This window comes from Symphodus melops (assembly GCF_947650265.1).
Source record: "Symphodus melops genome assembly, chromosome: 19".
NCBI classification, from domain to species: Eukaryota; Metazoa; Chordata; class Actinopteri; order Labriformes; family Labridae; genus Symphodus; species Symphodus melops.
Window position 1 is genome coordinate 16,236,479 of NC_136709.1, and position 23,885 is coordinate 16,260,363.

The following is a 23,885-nucleotide window of genomic DNA, read 5'->3' on the forward strand; positions in this document are numbered from 1 at the left end:
CTTCAATGTGTCACATGTCATAATACATCTGAAATGTAAATATTGCACTTTTATAACCCATGTGCAGCTGTGCATATAACTTCTGTGCTCCAGTGTGAGCACAGAATCTTATTTCAGATAAAATCATGATTAATAAGAGATTTCATCATTTTATTACCTAAAAGATTACAACTTTAACATTCCTCCAAATAGCCCAACTACATCATTACAATAACAGGCACCTTAAATATATGTCAGGGAGACCGCAGATATTTATGTACAATGGCTAATGTTGGCATGTCACAGTCTTAAAGGGGTTTTATCAGTGAAAATGAATTGTTGAATTAGAAATTTTTAAAGCAAAAGAAAAAAAACAACTCTGTTTTTTGCGCTCATACTCAAGGAGCTATAAAGACCCATGGGTCCCTGGATGCTGCTGCAAGGCTCAGCAGCATTTTTGCCATAAAAGGCAGCTTGAAATCTTAACTGCAGCTCCATTTCTCCTGATACTAATTTTGCACTGTGAAGGGTAGAAAAAAAACTGAATTTAAAGCACTCACTCAAACCTGCTTCATTTTCGTCACACCTGTATGCTCTCTATTTAGTAATAATGTTTCAATAGAGTATAGATGATAAACACTTTTTAAAAAAACTTTTAAAAAAGCCCCATTATATATTATTAGCTACATTGCAACTTGATTTAGTTACTCGCAAGATTAAGAATTGAGATATATTTTTATTTGTATGTTTTGGAAGAACGTAAAGAAAGAAAAAAACAGAACAGATACAAACTACATTGTAAACGGTTTGCTTTTCTTTTAGAGGAAACGTGAAACATGTCCGAGATTGTAAGATTGTTGACGGTTTTTTAAAATGTGTTAAAGCTGAAAATGAAATATAAAAATACTACTTCAACAATGATAAAGAGTCACTTAAACTAAAGGGGGTGGAGGGCGCCTTTGATGAGCTTGAAAGAAAGAACTCACCTAAATATACATAAGTCCTATAAAAGTGTGTTTGAGAGTCTAAATGTGAGTCTCTCTCTGTGTGTGTGTGTGTGTGTGTGTGTGTGTGTGTGTGTGTGTGTGTGTATGTGAGAGGTGACAGAGGGGACTAGTAGGCGACCAGCGAAGCTCCCAGTATGAAAGGAAAAGTGGGATTGGAGCAGTGACGTGATCCGCTGGAAAGAGGGAGGGAGGAGGAGGAGGGACGGCTGGAGTCTGGACTCCATTAAGCCAAAGCCTGCAGGGAAACTGTTTGGGATACTTCACTTCTTGAGCGAGTTCTTGTGGGATTTCTTTCTGTTTTTGTCGTCTAAAAATCTCTTCATACATGATTTAAAGAGGGGGAACCTGTTCTGAATCGTGTAGTAGACTGTTTTAGTGTTTTTTTTTCCGTCTTTGTGAAGGTGAGTATAGGCTACACATTTTAATGTTCGTCCTCAAAGCAGGGCTCGTTCGCCGCTATGAAATATGAAAAAGAGGTTTTGTTTGTTGTGCCGCCCCTGTTGCTTAAACCAAACATCTGTTTCAGTAACATTTTGCTGATTTAAGTGATTTTCTTGCGTTTAGTAACACTTTTGAGTAAACTTACTCCTTCAATGACCGACTAAACGAGTATGCATGCAGCCGGGGAGCTGTTGAACAGACCCTGCTTACATAATTAACCCCTCTGTCTATTTGTAAGGGTGCCTTTACCGTTATTTTTAACAGGTGAAGTGGCACTTTAGCGGAGATAAAAGCCTTCAAAGGTCCTTGTTCAACTTGTACCTGCGGGCCTATTGCCTTTGTTCTGTCGGGTTTATCGATTTAGACTGCTGTTGTGACCGCCAGGCCACTCGAAGTATCCTATTAAACAACCTACGATCAAAGAATTGACACATTGACTGTAATGTAACTTTTAAGGCAGTGAGCTCACGCGACAGGGCGCGACTTTTTCCCAAGCGGGGAGCACGAACAGATGACAAGCGGTTTTTTTTTTTGTATTATATTTTCATCATCCATGATGTCATATTAAATGTCCCTTTTATTGAGTTTAATCAAATGTATAACTACTGAGACATTCCCATAACAGGGAACTAAATCTGGAAAAATAGACTATCTTGAACTTTACAACCATTTAGCTGAATTTATAAGTTCAAAGTTTCAATGAGTCAGCAGCAAAAAATAAAAAGTAATAGGCTACCATGTATAAATGTTCAATGTTTCAGTGCTCCAATGAAGTGTGAAAGCTGATTTGGAGCATCAGTAACTGACACTAAATGTAAATGCCATGTAAATATCGCTTTACTTTATATTCAGTGTAGCCTGTTGAAAATTTGCCACATTGAAAATGTGATGCCCTGATGACATTATATGACAACATTAGGGTTACCTTTTCAGACAGGCATGCTCTGCATCAATGATAAAGAAGATAGTATGCCACTGTTGTTAAAGGTTGTATATGTGAGATTCCCTTTTTTAAGAAAGGGAAGCTTGCCTTCCCTAGCATAGCATGGCTTACCAGGGTAGTACAACCACTGATGATTTAACTAATTCATTCTGTGACTGTGTTTGAAGGTATTGAGCCGTGCATGTTTAAACACTTGGTGGTGCCTAATCAAATTAAATTTTATACCACTGACATGCTCAAAGAAATGTTTTGTTTGATGAACTAATCACATATTTCGAAAGGAAAATCCAATGGTGAAAATGCCTTGGAATATGTATGAATGAACTTTGCTCTAGAAAACGAATCGAGTAAATCTACAAAGTCAATGTGGAACATGTTGTGGTTCATTCTCAAGACATAGCATGCATGGGCTTTGCTACACATCTTTGCCTTTCCCGAGCTTCAGTAGGATTCTTTCACTCACGTGTGACAGTAGTTTTATTTGACTATTTTTAACGTCCTGACTGTGGCTCTGTTTGGCAGGATGGCGCTGGACGGGATCCGGATGCCCGATGGCTGTTACGCCGACGGGACGTGGGAACTGAAGATGCATGTAACTGACCTCCACAGGGACGTGTCTTTGAGAGTCACTGGGGAAATCCATATCGGAGGAGTTATGCTCAAACTCGTGGAGAAACTAGGTATGAATGCAAACTGCTGTTATCTGCTCGAGCAGTGCACTGCCTCTTATCTTACGTGCATTAAACTGGCTTGATTGTATTCTGCATTGATCATTTGAAGCGTGAAAGCAATATGCGAGTTATCTCCTGCATTCCACTCGTCACAGTTTAGAATGAGTTTAGTCTTTAATGAAAACCCTTTTTGTTGACCTCTGAACCTGTATCATCCTGCTGAAGAATTTCCGTGTGTGTTACTGGCTGACTATATAAGTTGTGCAATAAATACCTCTTCAAAGTGTTTACCGCTCTGAGAAGTGAGATTGAGTATACACAATATACTTTTATGTAAACTTGCAAGAATTTCTGAAAACTGTCCAGAGTTTAAGACATTTGTCAAGTCTTAGAACTCAAAAGTATGCTTTCTGCAATGACACATTGCAAGGAAGGCTATGAAACAAGAAGTTCTGACAGGCTTACAGATAGAAATGTTTCTTTCTTTGCTGCATGAAACCAACCCTTAACTATGTGAACTTGCCTTTCAAGGGTTAATATCCCTCTTTGTTGCGCAGCAGTATATATGGGTCAGTAACTCAAGGTATAAAGAAACCATACACAGCTTCCCTCCCCCCTCTGTATTATCCACTGTTCTGTATCTGCAGCCTCCCACTGGACAAGTTTGGGTGTAAGTAAGAATAAGAGTCCTCTGTTCCAGCCACTTGAACACTGCCCTGCTTCATGAAGGATGCAGGAGGAAGTTCAGTGGTCGTGGCACCGCGATTTGGGAGTGACAATGTGTTGTGTGTCGATTGGGCTTGAATGCTCGGCATTCCTGCTGCGCTCCAAGGTTTTATTCCGTGCCCATGGTCCTGTTTTTAGCTCTCCTGTTAGGGCTCCACATAATTGAGGTCTTTGTTCTCTGCGGTACGTCTGTGCTGCTGTGCAGCATCTATGCGAGGCGTGTGCAGTGTTTATGCCGCGTGTTTGACGACATGAATTCATTGGTACTCCCACTCAGGACCTGGCCTTATTCATTGTTTGAGCTGTGTCTGCGCTTTTCGAGTAGCTCTGGTTGAAAAGGTATGACTTTTCTTGATTCGGCTATAGGTCACTCTTAGGCGGAGTGAGGAAAGTGTTTCAGAGCTGGCAATTTGTCTGATTTGATGATCGGTAGATGAGTTATAAAAGTGTAGTAACTTTATAATACATTTTATTGTAAGCCACATTGAAATTGGCTCAACAGGTTGCATGTTTCATCAGTTATATAAAAAAAAGTTAAATCAAGTAAAAGTAGTATCAAATTGTATTCAAATATACAATCATCAAATAAATGTAATGGTTGAGTTGGTTCTGTTTTCCTTTGTTTGAAATAGGTTTTCTTCATGGCTTTCCTTTTTTATCTGCTCAGGATTCTGTTGGCTTGAGGTCTTCACATCAGCACAGCACAATAGTGTTGAGTTGTTGAACATGGTTGTTGGTGGTTGTTGTTGTTGTGGCAAAGTTGGTAAAATGGGCGTCCATGTTTGTTTGTGACCGTTTTATAACAAAGAGTTTCTGCTCTTTTCGCTCGTGCTGCTTGCACAACAACTGCAGTGAAATAAAGCTCACTGAAGCGCGCTTTAAGCCAAGTGAGCTTTCTGACTGAGAAGCAGAACTCTTGCAGTGACTCTCCGAATGTTTACGCTTGCTCCTCCTGAATGCTTTCACACAGTGAGTGTGGGGGCCGCTCGTTTGGCTGCCATCTCCTCTCTGCCCGCAGTCAAACGTTGGTTTTGCTGAGCAATCATTAACCTGTACACAACATGGGTCCTCCACATGGCCACACACTACAGACTACACACTATTCAGTGTGAGGAACATGTGTTTGTGTTAACATGTGAAACTTGATTGTCTAGAAAATGTTTGTGGTTAGTAATCATAAGGGCCAGTTAAATGTGTACTTCTCGTTATAATCAACACCAAGCTATACAACTGAGTTAGTTTACAGAAAGAAAAAGAACAGAGCAAGTGAAAGAGTAACATGAATGACTTAAAAAAGTCAGTTCTTTTATGGCACTAACCTCTTAGTGTCTGAAGTGCTGAATATTCTCACTGAACACCTCCTAAGTGCTGTCACATATCCACTGCTGGATCGGCTGATTGCTTGGATGCTTTGGTTATACATAGATCCAGTACATGAGTAACACAGTACACACACACATGGTGCTATGAGAAGTGACACGTAGCTACCACAGAGTTTTGGTCACACATTGAAAGGACGTCCTGGTACAATGACAAAGCTCTATGTCTGTCTTCTCCCTGCCTCTATCTTTCTTTTGGTCTCTTGTACTCCAAGCTAAATGAGCAGTGATTGCTTTCAATGAGGCAGAGAGTGCTTGACATAATCATTTGTTGCAAGTATTATATGCAGTAGTTTTCAGACGCCAATCCTTTTTGGCGCAAAATAAAATATGCAGACGTCAGCGGTTTTCTCCTCAAAGACGAGTGTTCTCATTAGTCGTATTCTTGCATGTCTCCACACGTGATCCGGGGTTGGGTGTTGCTGATGGTGGGTGTGCCTCGTCCACACGCATCCTGCTTCCATCCTGCCTCCATCGTTCAAACTTTCGACCGTGAGCCTGCAGCTCTCGACCACCGCTGCAGGCTCAGGCGGCCTTCGATAATGGATTAAATAGACAAATGCCAGGAAGGCACTCAGCTATCGATCACAGTAGTGAGCGCTGCTTCCATTTCCTCTTCAACCTCGCAGGAGAGCAGTATTTAAAGCGAGCTGATTGACCACCCTCTGCTCCCCTTGCTCCTCCGCTCCTTTCATCCTGCCACTCTTCACCATCATGGCAGTGCTCTGACTTTGTTGATGTCTTCCAAAGAATGCAGCCGTCCTCTCTAAAAGCTAATATTGTGCCATTTAGCAGAGAAAACAAACATTATTAGCTTGCGGGACTATAATTGTTTGAAAGGGATTGTACCGATGTTACAAAGCTTTTAGGTCTGGTAAACAGTGTCTAACAATAAGCTATAATGTTTCAGACAGATGCATGCCGTTTGCTCCTTTCATGTTCTGTTGCAATATTTTCCAGATACTCATTCTGTTATCAGGACTTATTTGTCCACACAGAGTCTGCATGTTATTTAAAACCATGTAATATGGTTGGAGAACTGGGATTGCTTTCATTCTACTTCCTTTTCACTAATATTGCATTCTCTAATGTAACTGCACTGCTGCCTTGCTTGATGATTGATCTGAATCTCAGCTGAGTTTATTTTTTTTTTTTTTACCTAATTGGTTTTGTTATCAGAACTGATGAATTGGCTGGCATACTTACTGAATACTTGTTCCTGTGTTTGAGGAAATATCCAAGGCTAATAGTTTCATTTTATACACTGCAATTCTGCAACAGCACCTGTCATCACGTTGGTTTTTACTCAGCAACAGAGTAACAGAGGTGTCCCAGTGTGTTACAGCCACCAAAGGTTGACCTGCCAGTTAAACACAACAAGTTAAACATTGCCCACGCCTCGTCTCTGACACTCTGTTACTACCTCTGATGGTGGATCAGTGGCGGGTCGCCTTTGCCCCACCATTCCCCATCTGTCCTGTTACATTACAGTACAAATAATGTTAATAAATACACCGTCTTGACCTGGCAGTGTGTATGGTTACAAATATGTTTATTGGTGACAGAAACCCCCTTTTTTGAACACACAGAAGGTGAGAATGACATAATTTTTGGTTTAATGGAGTCATGATAGGAGACTAAGGACTGTCAAGCCTCTTAAGAAGAATGACATATTTAGCCAACCAAGTGATGTGATGGCGTTCAAGTAAAGGAGTTGATATCTTCAGCTAGCATAATTGAGACTGTTGGTACACTACTTGGGGTATTCTGGTTGTAAAAAAGACAGCTGAGGGGAGAGGGACAGGCTGCACGGGGGGCGAAAAAAAAAATGAGAGGGAAAGAAAGTCGTCGGAGGGAGGTGTGTGGAGTGTGTATGTCTCTCCTCTGGCCGTGGCGTCATCCATGCTGCTAGAATTCCATAAAAGTCTTCGATGAAGCAGGAAATGACTTCTAGGGTTCGGCATGTTGTTCTCTGGTCGCCGACGTCATTGCTGGATTCTCTGCTGCCTGTTTCATCCCCCTCCCTCGCTCTATGTCAACCCTCCCTCTTTTCCATTCTCCCCCTCTTAGTGTTTAATTTTTTATTTTTTTGATAAACACATGTATCATTTTATCTCCCTTTTTTACATTTTGGCAGCCATGACTTCAGTTATGACTCAAGACTCCTTCAGTCCTGTCGCAAAGCTTCATAATCGATAAAAAACACATGAAAGTACACTTTGTTCACTTTCTCCTGGTTTCTGACCCGCGTTCCTCTTCTGTGAAATGTTCCAGAAATAGAACTTGAGCAAACTAATTTGCCTTGTGTGACTCTGATAGTTCATGTGCTGGTTTTCCAATGAGGGGCCCTGCACTTTTTTGGCTGCTGTTGCTCCAACCAGGCACAGAGAAGTTTCCCTTCGCATGTGTGTGTTTTGTATTTGTTTACAACCTACATGTTTAAATAACAAATGAATCGTCATCCAACATGAATTTTCGATTTTGTCTGTGCTAATCATGTTGGAAATGTTTCTTGATGGCGAGGAACTTTTTTTTTTTCGGATGCGTCTACCTCTCTGTTAAAAGAAGCCAATTACTAAAGGTCCAATGAAGCAGACAGAGAACTACATCGATTCTTTGTGGCACCTTTTCTTTTACGAGCGTTGTTCAGCTACTTGAGTGCTCTTTTTGAAATGCCAAAAAGCTGTGTGCTGACCATAAGGGAGATGGCCTCAGTTTGACAATGGCGTGCAGGTTGCGTTAGGAAACAGACGCGATTGAACACAGGATGCTGCACTTCCTCTGGACTCTTTTAGTGTGACCTCTCTCTCTCGTGCCTTCCTTACATTCTTGCCTTCCTGCCGCCCACATCGCCCCATCAGAGAGAGAGAGAGTCTTTAGTCCCTGCAGAGAGAGAGAGCCAGATAAAGCCTCGAGATGCTGTTTTCATGTCCTGAAGATGTGAGAGCTGCAGTCGCTCATATCTTTACGATCAATACTTAACACGAGGACAGCGGAGGATTCATTTGATGTCCCAGGCTGTGCCTTTTCCCTCCACTTATGTCATCTTTTTACATGATGTATGGTTCAGAAATATCACCATGTGTAATGAGTCTCATTGATTGGGACTGTGAAGCCATCCTAAATGTGCAGCACTGCAAGGTAAGAAAACGGCCTGGCAGCCTCTGTCATCGTCCTGCTTGCTAATCGCTCTGACAGGAAGTAGTTAGTAGTAGTAGCGGTCCTGCCCAGGCCAGAGCTTTCCTGTTTCACTTAGGAGATGCTGCAGTGATTGTGCTTTTCTGTGCTCACATATAGGTCTACATGTACATATACACATGTTCCTAAATATAAGGGTTCATTTTAGCAGCCCACACAAACAAACCCGTCCAAATAAAGACGAATAAATTATATATGTTCTGCATTTTTTTTTCTTACCTGGTCGGCCTAATGAAGAGTTTTCATAGGGTCACATGGGATCCATATGGACGGGTAAAATTTCCTTTGTGATAAGTCCTTGGCCGATGCTTTAGTACCAAAATAAAATAATCAATAAAAGATGCTTTTAAGGGAAGGAATCTGCTCATTTAATCCACGCTACACTTCCTAGTTGATCACTAAAACACTGCACAAAGGGAATATTAAAAAGAGACTTTGACAGTCCTTTAACACAGTGTGAGCCATCAACACCTTATATGACATGATGCTAAACCAGCTAGAAGACATACTACAAGTCAGGATGATTAAACACACCTTTAAAAGCACTGTATAATCCATTTACAATACTTGAAATGCCCCGTATTGTCTCTTTAACCATGACCATGCACAGGATTTAATTACTTATGTTTGGCATCTTAAATATGCAGCAGAGCAAACGTTCATACCTCCTCAGGGAATGATTGCTTGTTTGCTTTTTTTTGTCCCTCTCACCTTCCTGTATTTGCAGGCAGCGCAGTAGTTCCAGTGGCAGGAAATGTTGGAGCAGCACATTGTTGTTGTAAAAGCACACACCTGTGGGTCATGGAGTAAGCTGATCTGGGTCGTTTTGTGTCGGTTCACACAGCCCACGTTTCATTCATTTCAAGTCGTCCCCACCTCACAGTCTGTCTCTGCACTCAGGCAAGAGAGATGTTTGATTATATACCAAGGAATGAGGCTTCTTCTAATATTTTCACTACAGCTCAGCTCATACATCTTTTAATATTTATTCTTAGCATGATCGCTAAATCAATGCTATCACTTTTATTCCTTACAAGTATTTTTATTTTGTCTGCACTAGGTGCATGTATCTCTGAAAAATTTCTTTTATTTTCTTAGTTGAATATTTTCTACTTAGTGTATTTGTACTTAAATGAACAGCACCGCTCTAGATTTGAATATTGTGTAATTGGGTTTGGATAGACTAGCGTTTGGAAACTATAACAGAATCTAAATATTTAACCTGGAAGCATCAAGTAAAATAGAACATGGAACAGGAACATTGAATGGGATAGGGATACTTGGTTGGTCTACCAAAAGTAAAGTTGAAAATGTGTATCAAGAAGAAAAATGTTATTGCATCATCTTTATCATTCAGAAGTGTCAGCCTAAAAAACTAAAGAGGTAAAGAGGCCTTTAGAGAGGTGCAGCTCAATGCTTGGGAGCAGCAGAGGCGTCATTATGGTCACAGTCCTGAAGGGAGATCTGGCAGGAAGCACGCGTGGATAGAAACACAGATGACTATTTACCTATCTGCTCCATTGGTCTTACTGCTGGACTTTCTTTCTAATAACATTATTTGACAAGGTCTCTGAATACTTAATTGTATCAGGCTGTATCAGGGAGGCGCAGGATTACCCCCAATGTTTTGCTGTGTTTTGAAAATGACACAAATGGATACAAACTGTCCGTCTCTAAGGAGGTTTCCTCTAAAAGCCCTCCTGGCCTCTTCTAATGCATCCAAGCCAGCACTGTTGCTCTCTCTTCTTACTTCAGCAGGCTGCCAGGATGCTCCTTAATATCCTGTTAAGATTTCAGACTCGCTGCATGCTGAGGTAATGTCCTTTTTGTCTTTTTCTGAGCCTGGTTTGACCTCAACACGTAGTCTGTGCGATAGATGATAAGATAGCAACTTCTTCTCTAAAGAAACTCTGTTACCTGGACTTGGACTCCGTCTGTGTGTTTATGTGCAGAATAAGTAGTACCAATGTGCCTTTGACTTGGATCAATATCTGTCAGAGTCCCTGGACTCCTTTTTTAGGCCAGCCTTGACCTTCATAGATCTCTCTCTTAAGTGAGCTGTGTATCACTGACACAGGGTACAACCTTGATCAATCTTTGTCTCCTACATCTGCAGCCTAAAAAGCTTTAATGGCAGCATTGTCTGAACACTTTGTCAGTAACTGTGGCTCGCTTAAAAGTGTCCAGGCAATGGCTGCCAGCAGAAGAAGGCTTTGTATTGCAACTTTAATGCCTTTTATAAATGGCCTGTTTGATTGATTATTGGCAGGAAGAAAAGCAAATGTATCATGTGACTGACTGCTGTAAGCTCGACTCAACTACAGTTGATGAGGTCAAAGTTTGGATGGATAAGCATCAAGACAATCTGGAGGGACACTGAAACATCTTCTAATTTAAAACAACTTATTTGTTAATCAATCAAATGTCTTTAGACCGCAGTGATGTTAAAGTTCAAACACTTCCTACACACAAGTATCATCTGATAGAAGTGCTAGCAGTAAAAGGTTATGGATAAGGAAAAGGTTAACTTAAGTGTATTGCAAACAGTAAACTCCACCCTGTTCTTGACATTAGGTGAATAAATATGGTGAAATGTGAAGTAGATACTAAAGCAAGGCAGCTAGAAATGATCACAATAAAAATCAATTATTCAATCTTTAGAGGTATTAGAGTCCAGCAAAGTGATGTTTTCTCTATTAAGTCCCAGACAGAACAGATGCACAGACCTTTTCATTTGGGCTAATCTGTTGAATTTACGTCACTAGTCCAGAAACAAGCTTAGCTGCCTTCTCACTGACTCGTCTGCTACTGAAAGAAAGGAGAGCTCCGTCATGCAGCTTGCATTGTCTTAAAAAAAGCCCCAGCTTTGATGGATCTGCTGTATCATGTCAATCTTCCCTTGTGATCCTGTCTGAGTCACTATCTCATGTCTACCATGCAGATATTGTCATCACCTGTCTCTTTGACTTGCCCCGCACGTGTTAAGTATCTGATGTTAATGCCATCTAGCCTGACTGCACACGCAAAGGGAGTGCCTAAAGGTCATTAAGAGTGGATCTGATATGAGGATGGTGGACAGCTTCCTGAACCTTTTCTTGTCAATATCGGCCTTCAACCTGCTGCTGGTGAGACAGACACTGTGTAAGAAGACTGACAGACCTGCAGCTTTCTTTGTTGTGTGTGAAAACAAGTTGTCGCCTCGCGCCACTGCCCCTGCGGCGTCTGCCGCGAGTCACCAAGGAAACGGCGTGACCAGCCTCACCCAGCTGTAATGTTTTTTTTATCAGATGATGGTCCAATTGACAAAGCCTTGCACTGCATGGCCTTGGTTACCACTGTTAGCTGAAAGCCAGAGACTATGAAATTCATTTTGAGAGAAAAGCCTTCCCTTGTGAGTTTGTCCGCTCTTAAATCATCTCCACCAGTTGCTGGTTAAAGCCAATTAAATAGCATTCATTCTGTGTACATCCGACAGCATGCTCTTTTTCTTCCTCACCCAGAAGTCCCCTGTCACATCGATTTGACTCTTATCATTTTCAGAGACAAAAATCTAAACGCATCTGATTTGGATTTGTTGCTGTTTTAACTGTTGTATGATGACGTCAATTTAAATATCTTTCGATTTTTAGATGGTTTGTTGGACAAGAAATGACGTGTTGGGTGCTTAGAATCAAAAGCCTAACGGATTAATAAAAACTAAAGTATAAGGCATTTATTTTTTTTATTGGAAAAATGTTGAATGGATTTCTAATTAAGCATCTGTGACAAACTCTTCAGTCAATATGTACTGTGATTAGTCTTAATTCCACATGTTTTGTTTTTTAAATCACTGAACCACCAAAGTCACAATGAATGATGTTGTTCAGCAACAAAGACAAACATGATAAATTTAACCTTCAGCCACTTTATTTGTGTATTTTGTTTCTGTGTGTGTCGAATCTCTTTTCCTTCCGTTGTCTCCAAAGTCCTCATACAGTGTATGGCAAAAGCTTTAGATGTTATTTTCATGTTTTGTGTTTTAGGCATGAACGCTTTGACTTTCCACTCCCTCCAGCTCGCTCCGTCTCTTCATTTTGTGTCCTCAGTCAGAGCTCCTCCCTTGTCCTCTGCTCATCCTCCTCATCTCTCCTTTCCTTCTATCCCTCCGTCTCCTCTGTCGTCCTGTCCCTTCCCCCTCACAGACAGGCCTTCATAAACATTGCTACCTCCTAATGTAAACACTGACTCGGAGCAGAGGGATGGAAAGGGAGGCGAGGAGGTTACATTTAGTTTTCTGTATTCTTTAAATACAACTTGGAGCTTACGTCTTTGACTGTGTAACCTTTTTGAGTACAGCTGAATTCACATCATGTTTTGCTTTAAGGCTTTGGAGAAAATGAGGTTTGAACCCAAGCCTTTTTAACTGCCATATTCTTCACTGTTGTATCTGCTGCACGAAGCAGAGGAAATGGGTCTTGGTGGAGAGCTGTCATGGTGACGGTGGTGGACCAAAATAATTCTGTTTGACAGAATTTATGGATTAATTTAGCTTGTTAAAGCACACACACGCTCAAACATCAAACTAATGTAGTTAATGGATGGATAAGAACACCCTTCCTTCTACAAATCCCTGAACCAGTACGCACGCACACACACATACACACACACACACACACACTATCTCTGTATCATCTTTCACGTCCTGCAGAGGTCATAAAACATGCTTTTCCCCTCCCCTTGTCTCTCCAGCCCTCCTTGCGTGCATACACATGTACACACTCACACACATATATTACTCTACTGCCGGTCTGTGGGTCCACATTTAATGCACCCAATTACTTAGGCCCTCGCTCCTCTGGCTGCTGCATTACGTCAGGCTTGGCAGGCTGTATTTTTAGCTTGGAGATGCCATTGCCCCCCCCCCCCCCCCCCCCTCCAGATTGAGTTACCACCTTGTTGCTGAAAGAACCCAATGGACGCCTACTCGAGCTGCCCCTCATCCAATCACAGCACATTGAAGCACTGCGTAACGACAGAAGGAAGCATAAGGAAAGACTACGTCCATTTGGTTTTGGACGGAGGGCGGTAACAAGAACACGGAGGTGCAGGGCCATTGAGAGCCTGTCGTACAGCCAAGACATACATTCAGACTGTATAGTGGTCATGCATGCTGAGTATGAGGACTTTTCTATAGCTTGTGGGCTGAGGTGAAGACCTGCGAGCCAAACCTTAATGCTAGTTCTTCTGCATTTCTCCCAGGCATTAGAAATTACAAGGTTTAAAGAGGAAAAACTGTGTACGCAGTGCGGAAAATACATCCAGGTCTATTTTCAATTTTCCTCTCCTTACTCCCTGTCATTACTTCTGCTGTTAATAACTGCAGCGTACTTGGGGGAGATGTTTCTCTGAAAGGAGCTATGAAGTTGTGTCCTGCACAGCTGAGGCTCCAAAGTGGAGCGATGACAACTAGACCCCATGCTGCTAGAGAAACTCACAGAGGGTCTCCGAAAGAAAGCCTGGAATGTTTTCACTCAAGTACCAAGTGTCCCCCCCCCCCCACCCCCCCACCCCCACTGGAGTAAACAGTATAAAACCAAACAGCTTGACAAACAGCTCCCCTTCCCCCCCACCAGCCCCAAATCGATTCACACAGTCCCGGGCCTTCACATTGAGATGCTGCTGGCCCCTCTTCCTCCCAGTCTTAATCACCAGTGTAATCTCTTCCTCATTCCAGTTTGCTTTACTCACATCACAGCGGTCCTGTTTCCCACTTCCTCTAAGAAGCCCAATCCGTTGTTTCACCTACTCACCCGCTAATCCTGATCATTCAGCTTTTAGACTGAGATCAGCGGGAGAGGGTCAACAATGCAAACGGGCGCCCCTGTGTAAAGTTAAGGTCAGGGGAAACAAAAGCAGCACATGGAAGCAGAAAGCCACTCGAGGTTTCGGTTACCATGGCACCAAGCTGTTTGACAGACGGAGGATGTCAGTGCAGGGAAACATTCAGCATAGGTACTCTTCCTTCTAGCAGTGTTACCGTAATCAGAATGAGCTGGAGCAATGTGCCAGCGTTGTGTTGTGATGACATTAAAACCAAAAACGTCCTTTAACCGCTGCTCGCCTGCCATGAACGTTACTGTAGTCCATAATGCCACCAGCTTCCATCAGTATCTGAGGTTTCCCTTTTTTTAGTAAGTGTTGAGAAAGTTTTGAATTATGCACGACCACGTGGAATACAAAGTAGATGCATTTCTTAATAAGGGTCGAGATCAAGCTCTTCTTTACCCTCAGTGGAGTTGGCACAAAAATCATACAAACGCTTAGATTTCTTGATCTAAAGTGTTTTCAGATCCTTCAGATGTGATTACAATGAATGGGTTTATCTCTTCGTGGATCACAGACATTTAATGTTTGACATTCGAGTAATCAAGGAACTTAATCATCTTCTAAGGAAAGCGCCAAAAACGTCACATCTAAGGATCCCTTATATGTGCGGACTTTGATACTTTTTATTTTACACTTCAACAAAACGATGGATGCATGCATGGATCCTTACATTGAATGAAAAGATTGGCATAACTAGACCTTGTTATGAAAGGCTATATCATACACACATATCTCTGCTGTCATTGTAAATGGCTGACTGTTTTGGGCATAAGCTTTGTGACCTTTTCACAGACACAACAGTAAAATCATTGACCCTCTTCAGATAGACTGACTTTTGTTCGAGGATGACTTAGCAGACTGTCAGCCGTGTCTGGACTCACTGACTCTGAGAGAGAGAGAGAGAGAGAGAGAATAGGCTGGAGAAGAGATGATGGTGTGTGGGTGGAGGAAATGAGACACTGCTTTGGGAAGTGCCTTGCTGGAGTCATGCCGGTGTAATGACATCACTCTTGGGGGTGGGCGGGGGGGGAGATATCTGAAAGAGTAATGAACTTAAAACTATGGACCAAATAACTCTTACCCCAAGCAGCAAAGACTGCTAAGGCCATTACACATGATCACTTTAACATACAATAGTATGTATTGTACTAAGACATGAGTATAATGTGACAAATGGTTAAGAAGTGGATGCAAAGAAATGTTGACTCTGTCTTTTAGAGTGCTGTATGGTGCTTCTATTACACTTTGAAGTGATAAGCAGCTTCAGCACCATCCTTCCTCGTGGGCTGCCTGATAGAAACTAGAGCAGGGATCTACAAAACCAGCTGCTTCGAGTTCCCTTAAATCCCTGCGGTTTTCGCCTTCCCCTTGAAGTCAGACACAAACACCAGGAATCCTCAGGTCGGTCCCCATTGTGCTTGGGCCCCTGTTGAGTGAAAAGCCTCGGAGCCAGGTGGGGTTTTAGGTGGCTTGTGTGTGCTTTGCAGGGATAACAGTTTGACTCTGGAACAAAGATGGAGGCGTGAACCTGATATCCCCGCGCTCAGCCCTGTCTTTCACACACTCAGGTGTCTCCTCCCTCCTCACTTTGACTTCACCGCCCCATTGCAAACACTTTCTGTCCCCCCCCCCCACAAACGTGACCCTCTGCCCTGAAGGGACAATATTGGGTGAGCTCAGGTCAGTACAGTGAGACAGAAGACACTGAGTGCTCAAGTTACATCAGTTATCTTGTAAACAATATTTTCACTCTGCTGTTAATGGAAAAACATGTCAAGCTAGTTAGCAGAGGATACAACGAAAGTAATGACACCATTCAATCTTTTGCCGTGTTTATTCAACAGTATTTGTAAATTCATTCTCTGCTTTTCTCTCCTCCCCCCGTAGATGTAAAGAAGGACTGGTCAGACCATGCTTTGTGGTGGGAGAAGAAGAAGACATGGCTGTTAAAAACCCACTGGACGTTGGACAAGTACGGCATCCAAGCCGACGCCAGGCTGCTTTTCACGCCGCAGCACAAGCTCCTGCGCCTCCAGCTGCCCAACATGAAGCACATGAAGGTCAAGGTCAACTTCTCGGACCGCGTCTTCAAGGCTGTGTCCGACATCTGCAAAACATTCAGTAAGTGGAACCATCGACTCATTTTATTTTTAGAGGAGAGAGATCAGAGCAGCATCGATGCCTTCAGCCGAGATGTGGAAAACAGTCTGAAAGCAAACGTGAGAGTTGGTGGGACTAATTGGCAAAAACTACTGGAGGTGACCACAAAAACATTTCCCTTTTTTAAGACTTTTTTTTCTTTTTTTTTTTTTGGTCATGGTCTGCATCACACTTAGTTCATCATGTCCTTCCTCTCTCTTTGTTTTGATCCCTATAAATGTGTTGTTTATTAAACATTCCCTGAGCTCTGCAGGCTGGAGTCTCCTCACTGCTAGTCCACACGTAACGCTGGACTCGTGTCCTTAAACCTGGACTCCATCAGTCTCACAGGAATGTTTGGTAAACAGAGATTATCAATCCGGCTATAACACAGCCCCCCCCCCAGACTACACTATCAATATCCTCCATCACTGGCACCACCTTGTCCTGTCATAGATATTGAAGAGTTCACAGATTTGACCCCCGTGACCTCTGACCTGCTTACGCCCACTTTTCCTCGCCCCAGACCTCGCCCTTTGCTCCCTGCCTTTTAGTCTCTGTCTCCCGTAGAGTTTGCAGGTTGCAGGACCCTGAGTAATATTTAAGTCCTTCCATCAGTCAGTCTGGTAGAACACCTGTTGAGTCTTTGGATTAAAGGTCGTTTACATTTCTCATTCCACCCTGAGTGCCTTGACCTGGATCATTTAAACCATCATCATTCGTTTTTCATCCACTTTTTAAAAAGTATTACTTTCTATGAGAATTGGTAATTTGATGCATACTTGGGTAGGGTTCCTGTTGTCTCTCTTTTTCATTAAGTATCCAGTTGGTTTGATTATTATTTAGTTTTGGTAAGTGAGCATCGTAAATAGATTAAAATTCTGGTATTCTCAGTGACTCTACTCGTCTGTGTTCCAAAGGGGAGAATCAGGGGCTGCAGAGGCTGCTCTTGTTTTTCTTGGCTTCTTCAGGTAGCACTCTGTGTTCTCGAAGGAGCTTTTATTTTTTATTTTTTCAGAAGGCTACAGGGTAAGCAAAGTAAGTTTGTGACTCAAAAAAAACAAATTTGACTTATCATGAAGTGTAAATATATTTGGAGGCTGATTTTGAAAGCATGTGCAGGAAGACAGGGGGGGGGGGGGGGGGGGCAGGCAGTCTTCCTCTCAGCCAGGCCTTGTTAGGAATGTGTCTGCTGCCTCTGTAATAAATCTATTTTCTCTCCGCACAATTTCAGGACAAATTGCTTTTGGCTGACTTTGCGTGTACAAGGGTAATGCAAGATGTAGCACGGTAGCTCTATCTGGCCCCTCAGTGTGACATGATCTACTGATTTTAACCCCAACCCCTTTTTTTTTTTTTTTTTTTTTGCAAAAAAAAACAACTTTTGCATCATCCATGACTCTTATCTGAGTTACAGCTGATCTGGCCTGGAAGTATTGAATTATTTTATCATCCGGGGCGAGTTTTACAATTTCCTGTGCATGTTTTCTGTGACTTGCTCAGCATTGAAAATCTGAGTGGACATTAAGAGAAGAGGTCTGTGCAGCTGGTCTTTGCACCAGACAACAGAACGTTAGGGACAGAGATACTGGAAGATTGAAGGTGAAAGTCAGTGAAGATGTTTAGTTTCCTGCGATGTTAAACTCACTAACGTCTCCAGCTCCAGCTTTTTTCTCATGGTAGTTCATTTGGCGGTTTCTCCTCTGGCATGTCCGGTCAATCGCTTTAACAGAAGCTATTTCCTGCCCCCCAAAACAAGTTCTCAATTCTCCACTGAAGAATTTGTCCGTTTTAACCCTAACCACTCTGCCTGTCACACTCATACATAACATACAGTGTATTTTTTCCTCAAGTCTCAAGTCTTTCCTCAAGTTTTTTTGGTCTGCTCTCCCTGAAGAAGATTTTAAACTATCACAGCAACAACCCATGTCGCGGAGAAGCTTAGAAAATCAACAGAACGCTCAAAGTTGAAAGTATCAAATGAATTATCACCGCTGTATTTCTCCCATGTCCATGACAGCTGCGTCCTGCCACAGACACAGTTCAGCTGGGCCGGGAACAGAGAGGACTGAGCGAAAAGGTTGAATTACTGTAACACGAAATTCTCTCCGTTTCACTCCTGTTTTGACCGCTGATCGCATTTGGCAGCTTCTACTTCCTGTACTGTGCTGCTTACATTATATCAGAGCCAATGCCCTGGGGATTTTCCATTTTTAGTTGCATGATAAGATTTGAACTCTGAACAATTTAGCAAATACGTTTGTGTGTTTTTTTGACTTCTGAAGAATGTGATGCTGAAACTGTAGATATGCTGCAGGACTGAAACACATTGTTGTTTTTCTTATTGATTTAGCTGCCTTCCTTTAGTTTAAAGATGCAAAAAATAAATGTAGTGAAGAATTTCTAGTTTGTCATGGTTGAAGGATGAATGGCTCCTTAGACTTTCTTAAAGGTCAATTTGCTCAGTGAAGAGTTACAGTCAAACAGGAGCTCGTCCCGTCTAGACAATCTGGATTAACTTCCAACACTTTGAGCACACACACACGTACACCTCCTCCTCCCACTGATAGGAGGGCGGTTTAACCGTGAGCCAGTGGACAAAATGTACTCCTCACAACTGACTAACACATGACTGTGGACCTGGAAGCCTGAGGTGGGACAAAAATTAGACTGCTTCTCTCAGCAAAGCCTCCACTTCTCAGTAACAAGAGTCAGGCGGATCCACTTGAGCACTGTGGAGTTTGTTTGTCAGTTTCACCACACATGGTAGTAAAAAAAAACAAAAAAAACAAACGGAAACATGCTCTGGAAAGCCAGGACGCAGCAATACTTTTCAGAGTCTTGATGCAATTTAAAAAAATGGTGGATGTTGTTTAAATTAGTCCAACAAATCCCAGAAGAAATGGACGATCTGAGTGTGAGGAAAATCTGAGAGTTTTGAAGAAGGATGTCGACAATCTCACAGTCGTCCAGAAACCTTTTTTTAGATTTGTGTGGGACTGTTGCTTCATCGCTCCGGTCCAGCAGATTTACCGCCCATCAACCTGTGGTCTCCCGACGCTGTCCCAAGTGTTGTCATAACAGTTCTGTGATCCCTTATATTAAAGTGCATTATTATCTTTTTGAGCTGCCTTTTAGCACCTTTTTAAGCCTCTAGTCTGACGGGTAACGACAATCTGACACTTTCTTATGAATGGCTGAGGTTAGCTGTCTTAAGGTTAGAGCACAAAAGAAGGACACGTGATGCATTTGTGTGCCTCTTGTTACAGTACGTGTAGTACGATGCCAAAATCTAACATGGTATAGTACTCGTCATAAATAATCCAAAACATGTGCATTTTTATTCGTACTTTCCAAACCCAGTGAGACTGTACGTGAGTAATCTTTTACTCCTGGTTTTTATTGAGTCGTTCCAGGAAGAAACGTGTGATTTATTGCTCCTGAGTATTGATCAGTCACCTTTGCAGCCCAACATTGAGAAGTATTCGGGGGGGGGGGGACAGAATGTGAAATCACACATACCTCTTTTTTTTTTTCTCCTTGTAAGGTCTTAAACGGTTTGTACGGTAAACTTCAGTGCTGTAAAATTAGAATGTGACGGTGTTTGTGATTCTTCTGTGGCTGGCCTTACTCACGGCAAGTGAATCATGTCTTCCAAGGAGTCGATCTTGGAAGCCCAGCTGGCTCCCGGTCAAGCCGTCTCCTCCTGGCTCCAGGCCCGGTTACTGCCACAAGTCTACAGGATGGAAGATTGGAGTTGTATTGTCTGTGGTGTCATTTCTGCTAATGGAAATCAACCAAGCTTTTGTAAGCAAGTTTAGCCATCACTCACATCCTCCTCCTCCTCCTCCTCCTCCTCCTCCTCCTTCTCCTGACAGCAGCCACAAGTATGCGGTGAGCGTAGGAGCAGGCTTTCCCAGATCAGGATCCTTAAATTCAAACTGTAAACATACAATTCAACACTGAAACGACCATGTCAGCAGAAAAGTCGACTGAAATGCTGGCCTGTATTTTACCCTTTAGCCTGATTTAGTCTTTTTTATCTCTGTTTTTTTGGAGCTATTCGGACTTCTGCTGAAACGGTCTCTCTGTAATATCAATCACACTTCCACTCCCTTCATTGGAGTGTTGAAAAATGCATCTGTCCATTTATTTACCCCTCCCACCCAGTTCTCACAAGTCAGCTTTCCAAGCACGCATCCAAAACTGTTCTAAAGTGTAGCCTTAAACCTGAACTTTTATGCTGTCTGTTCCTCCTCTGATAATCTTTTAAAGAGAAATCCTTTTGAACAAATTGAGTCATTAAATTGATACAGACTTTGAGGTCACAACACTGGCTGTTTATTGCACCTCTGAACCACCTGAACTTCCACGTCAGCTGTTACAAATTACCAATCCAATCCGAGATGTTTGAAAATATATTTTGATATTCAAAGTTGTGTTCTCGAGCTATCATGAGCATGATTTGAAGATGCTGAAACGACAACACCACAGCGAAATTGACGATATTATCTCTTGATAAATGACCCAAAGTCAATTATTCGATGGCGTTTGTTGTCAATGCCTCCATCATTCATCCATTTTTGCTACATTACTCATGTGCTGTGTTGGCTTTGGTCATAAGAGCTCTGAGGGAGAAATCATGATATAAATATTATTCACAAAAGAAGAGTGGATATTTCTGGGATTGAAGTAGATTTTTTTTTTTGTGCTTTAATTCTTATTGATAGTGCATAGACTTGCGTACCTGCCAATAGTCAGTCAAGAATTTTTGGCTATACTTTCAGTTGTCGGTATCAGAACGAATCATTTTCTTAATCCCAGGGGGGAAATTCTGATATGCACTCTGTTATTGAGAGACATGCTTTTCCCACACAAAGGCCTGGACACATCCACAAACAGGACCTATGCATTTGCATTAATGGAGGGACGTCGGAGTGGAGGTGCTACACAGGGAGAACGCAACAACTATTGTGGGTTTAGTGCCTTGCCCATGGGCACCTCTGCCGAACTCGGGACAGAGCAACAAGACCAACTTTCCTAATTAGGACCACACGGGGACTTGAGCTGGTGACTTGCTGGATCCAAACTGAAGTCCCTGCAGACTGAGCTCTTGCCGCCCCTTGAAATATAAAGTGAACAAATGTTTTTTATAAAGCAAAAGTTAAAAGTCAGTAAATAATATTTGTTGGTTATAGCAAACCTCATTTCTGTCAGATATTGTTGCTTAAAAGATTTTTGATGAGAGGATCTTTAAACCATCGTAAAACACATGACTCACTAAAAGACAGTCGGTCCCGTCCACATACACACAGTTTAATACACACACCACTATGTGTGTTAGCCTCCAGCACAGCTCAGTGGGGCTAAGGCTCGGCAGCACGCCTGCAACTCACATGGCTGTATAAGGGCACAGGGATTGTGCTTCATCGCTGCAATGGAGCGAGAATGAAGGAGGAGGAAGGCAGAGAGAGAGAGAGAGAGGGCGAGCTCCCCATCTGGTAGTTCTTAAAACTCCTGGAATGCTTTTGCTTTAGTAACACAAACCAAACAAGCTTTCTCACCAGGCCAAAGACGTTCACTCTCCCTGCCTGTTCTGCTCGCGCTCTCCTCGACACCCTAGGGAACCTCTTCAATCAGTGTGCAACACCTTCCCAATCCCTCATCTTTAGGTTAAGAGAGCTCTATATCAGTAGACGTGAGAAAACGAATCCTTCAACAGGAACGAACAAAGTGGAAATAACTAGATGAAGCTGCTTACTTAATTATGCTGAAAGGTTGAAAAATCTACATCCAACTGAGGATCCAGATGTGCTTAAGTTTCGACCAACGCCATTAATTCTCATCCTCGCAAACTCTGGGCATGCAAGTCTCGACTATATCAGAATCATCCTGAGCTAATCTTCAAACATTACTGCTGCTGCTGAGTGATGGTTCCCCGGCCTCTAAGTCCAAGGGAACGAGGGGAGGAAGAAGACAGGAAAGGAGAGGGCAGATCTGTTTTACACATTATAGTCAATGTGACGTCCGGGCTGGCTGATGGGGATCCTGCACATTGCCTCATACATGGTAAAGATAAGGTTTTGAGGTGTTCTGTAAAAAAACTGGTCTTAAAATGTGAATTTTATGTATGTAAGAGGAAAAGTGGGAGAAGGGGGTTGGGGGATGGAGATGGAGGTTGTGTCTGCCCTGTCTCAGTTGGGGATTACAGTTAAAGCAAGATTTGTCCGGGCCCTGAGAAAAAGGATTTGCAATTTTCCACCCCTCTTTCACACAGCTGTCTACAATTCCTGTCCATCCACTCAGCCTTTTTGCTTTCCTTTTTCTTTTTTTTTTCTTAAATCAAGGTTGCCTTAATGTTGCTGTAAACGCCTACATTACTGGTTTTTCACATTGTCTGCGTGCCTAATGAGAGGCAATGTGGTTTATTTGAAGCCTGTTGTTGGAACAACACAAAATGACTTGATGGTTTCTGGTGACTCAGCGACTCGTGTGGGGCCAAGTTACGTTTATATGGCATGAAATGAACTTTCTCGCTCTCTCCGTCCAGATATCCGCCACCCGGAGGAGCTCTCTCTACTGCGCAAGCCCCGCGATCCCAAGAAGAAGAAGAAAAAGTTGGAGGAGACGGAGGAGGATGATCTGCAGCTGGAGGGTCCGCTGTTAACCCCTGGATCAGGTGAGCTGAGGAAGGGAGACTGTTGTCATGGAGATAAAAGAACCTATGGCTCACAACAGGGAATGTAATCGAATACATACTCTTTCCAAAAAGTAGCAACAAGTTTAAATGTTGCATTTAATGTCTTATACTGAACCTAAAGATCGGCTTTAACTCAAGTCTGTGTATGCAGTCTTTTATTTTTAAGTTGTACTTTGAAGTAATTATATAGCATGGGGTTCTATTTTTGAACATCATTGTGAAAAGTAAACATCTGGTGTCCCTCAAGCAGCAGGTTGAATAGCAGGTTTCACTTGCTGCTGCGGAGCATCTTCCATTCTTTTCAAAACCACGAAGATAAGTCCAGACGGTTGCACCCTGCTTCTCGTGACCAAATATGAATGTTTGGATTTGAAGGCCTGCATGAGATCTACAGCATCGGCTCTCTACTCCTTGGCAGGGAGGTCGAAGAATGGTTGGGATTCCACACATAGTTGGTCACGCTGCCATTTTAAACCCAAAGCAGGCTACATGACTGCAGTTCCACAGGCCCTCCTCCCTCCCTCCCTCCCTCCCGCTGTCAGGGATGGGAGAGTTACAGCCATGTGAGCAGGGAGGTGCAGAACCAAACTGGCTGTGCCGCTGTCACAGGAGTTACCATTTAGCAAAAGTGCTAACAGTGGGAGACAGGGTGAATGAGGCTCTTTGTGTGGTTTGAGACTCTTCTGCCCTGGCCTCTTCTCTGCTCTGTTCTCTGCCTCCTCAGACTCAACTCGACATGCATTCATACACTCCCCACGTGAGTCAACAGAGGCCTGAGCGATACTTAGGAGCTGCGTGAACTATTTACATTTTCACACGAAAGAATGAAGTGGAAAA

The 23,885-nt window shown here is 42.6% G+C and overlaps 2 protein-coding genes across 5 annotated transcripts in view; one reads left to right on the forward strand and one right to left on the reverse strand.

Annotated features, from left to right (window-relative positions):
• The window catches only part of lclat1 (lysocardiolipin acyltransferase 1), a 290,110-nt gene that overhangs the window by 160,063 nt on the left and 106,162 nt on the right, over nt 1-23,885 (reverse strand). The window lies entirely within an intron of this gene.
• The window catches only part of fermt2 (FERM domain containing kindlin 2), a 37,175-nt gene continuing 14,451 nt past the window's right edge, over nt 1,162-23,885 (forward strand). For 2 of the 4 annotated variants that reach the window (XM_079369374.1, XM_079369375.1), the window contains exons 1-4: nt 1,162-1,387; nt 2,893-3,050; nt 16,097-16,330; nt 22,899-23,027. In XM_079369374.1, the coding sequence (XP_079225500.1) occupies nt 2,894-3,050; nt 16,097-16,330; nt 22,899-23,027 (520 nt within the window). In that variant the 5' untranslated portion in view covers nt 1,162-1,387; nt 2,893. The remainder of the gene's footprint in view (nt 1,388-2,892; nt 3,051-16,096; nt 16,331-22,898; nt 23,028-23,885) is intronic. The other 2 variants (XM_079369376.1, XM_079369377.1) reach the window with 1 other exon arrangement.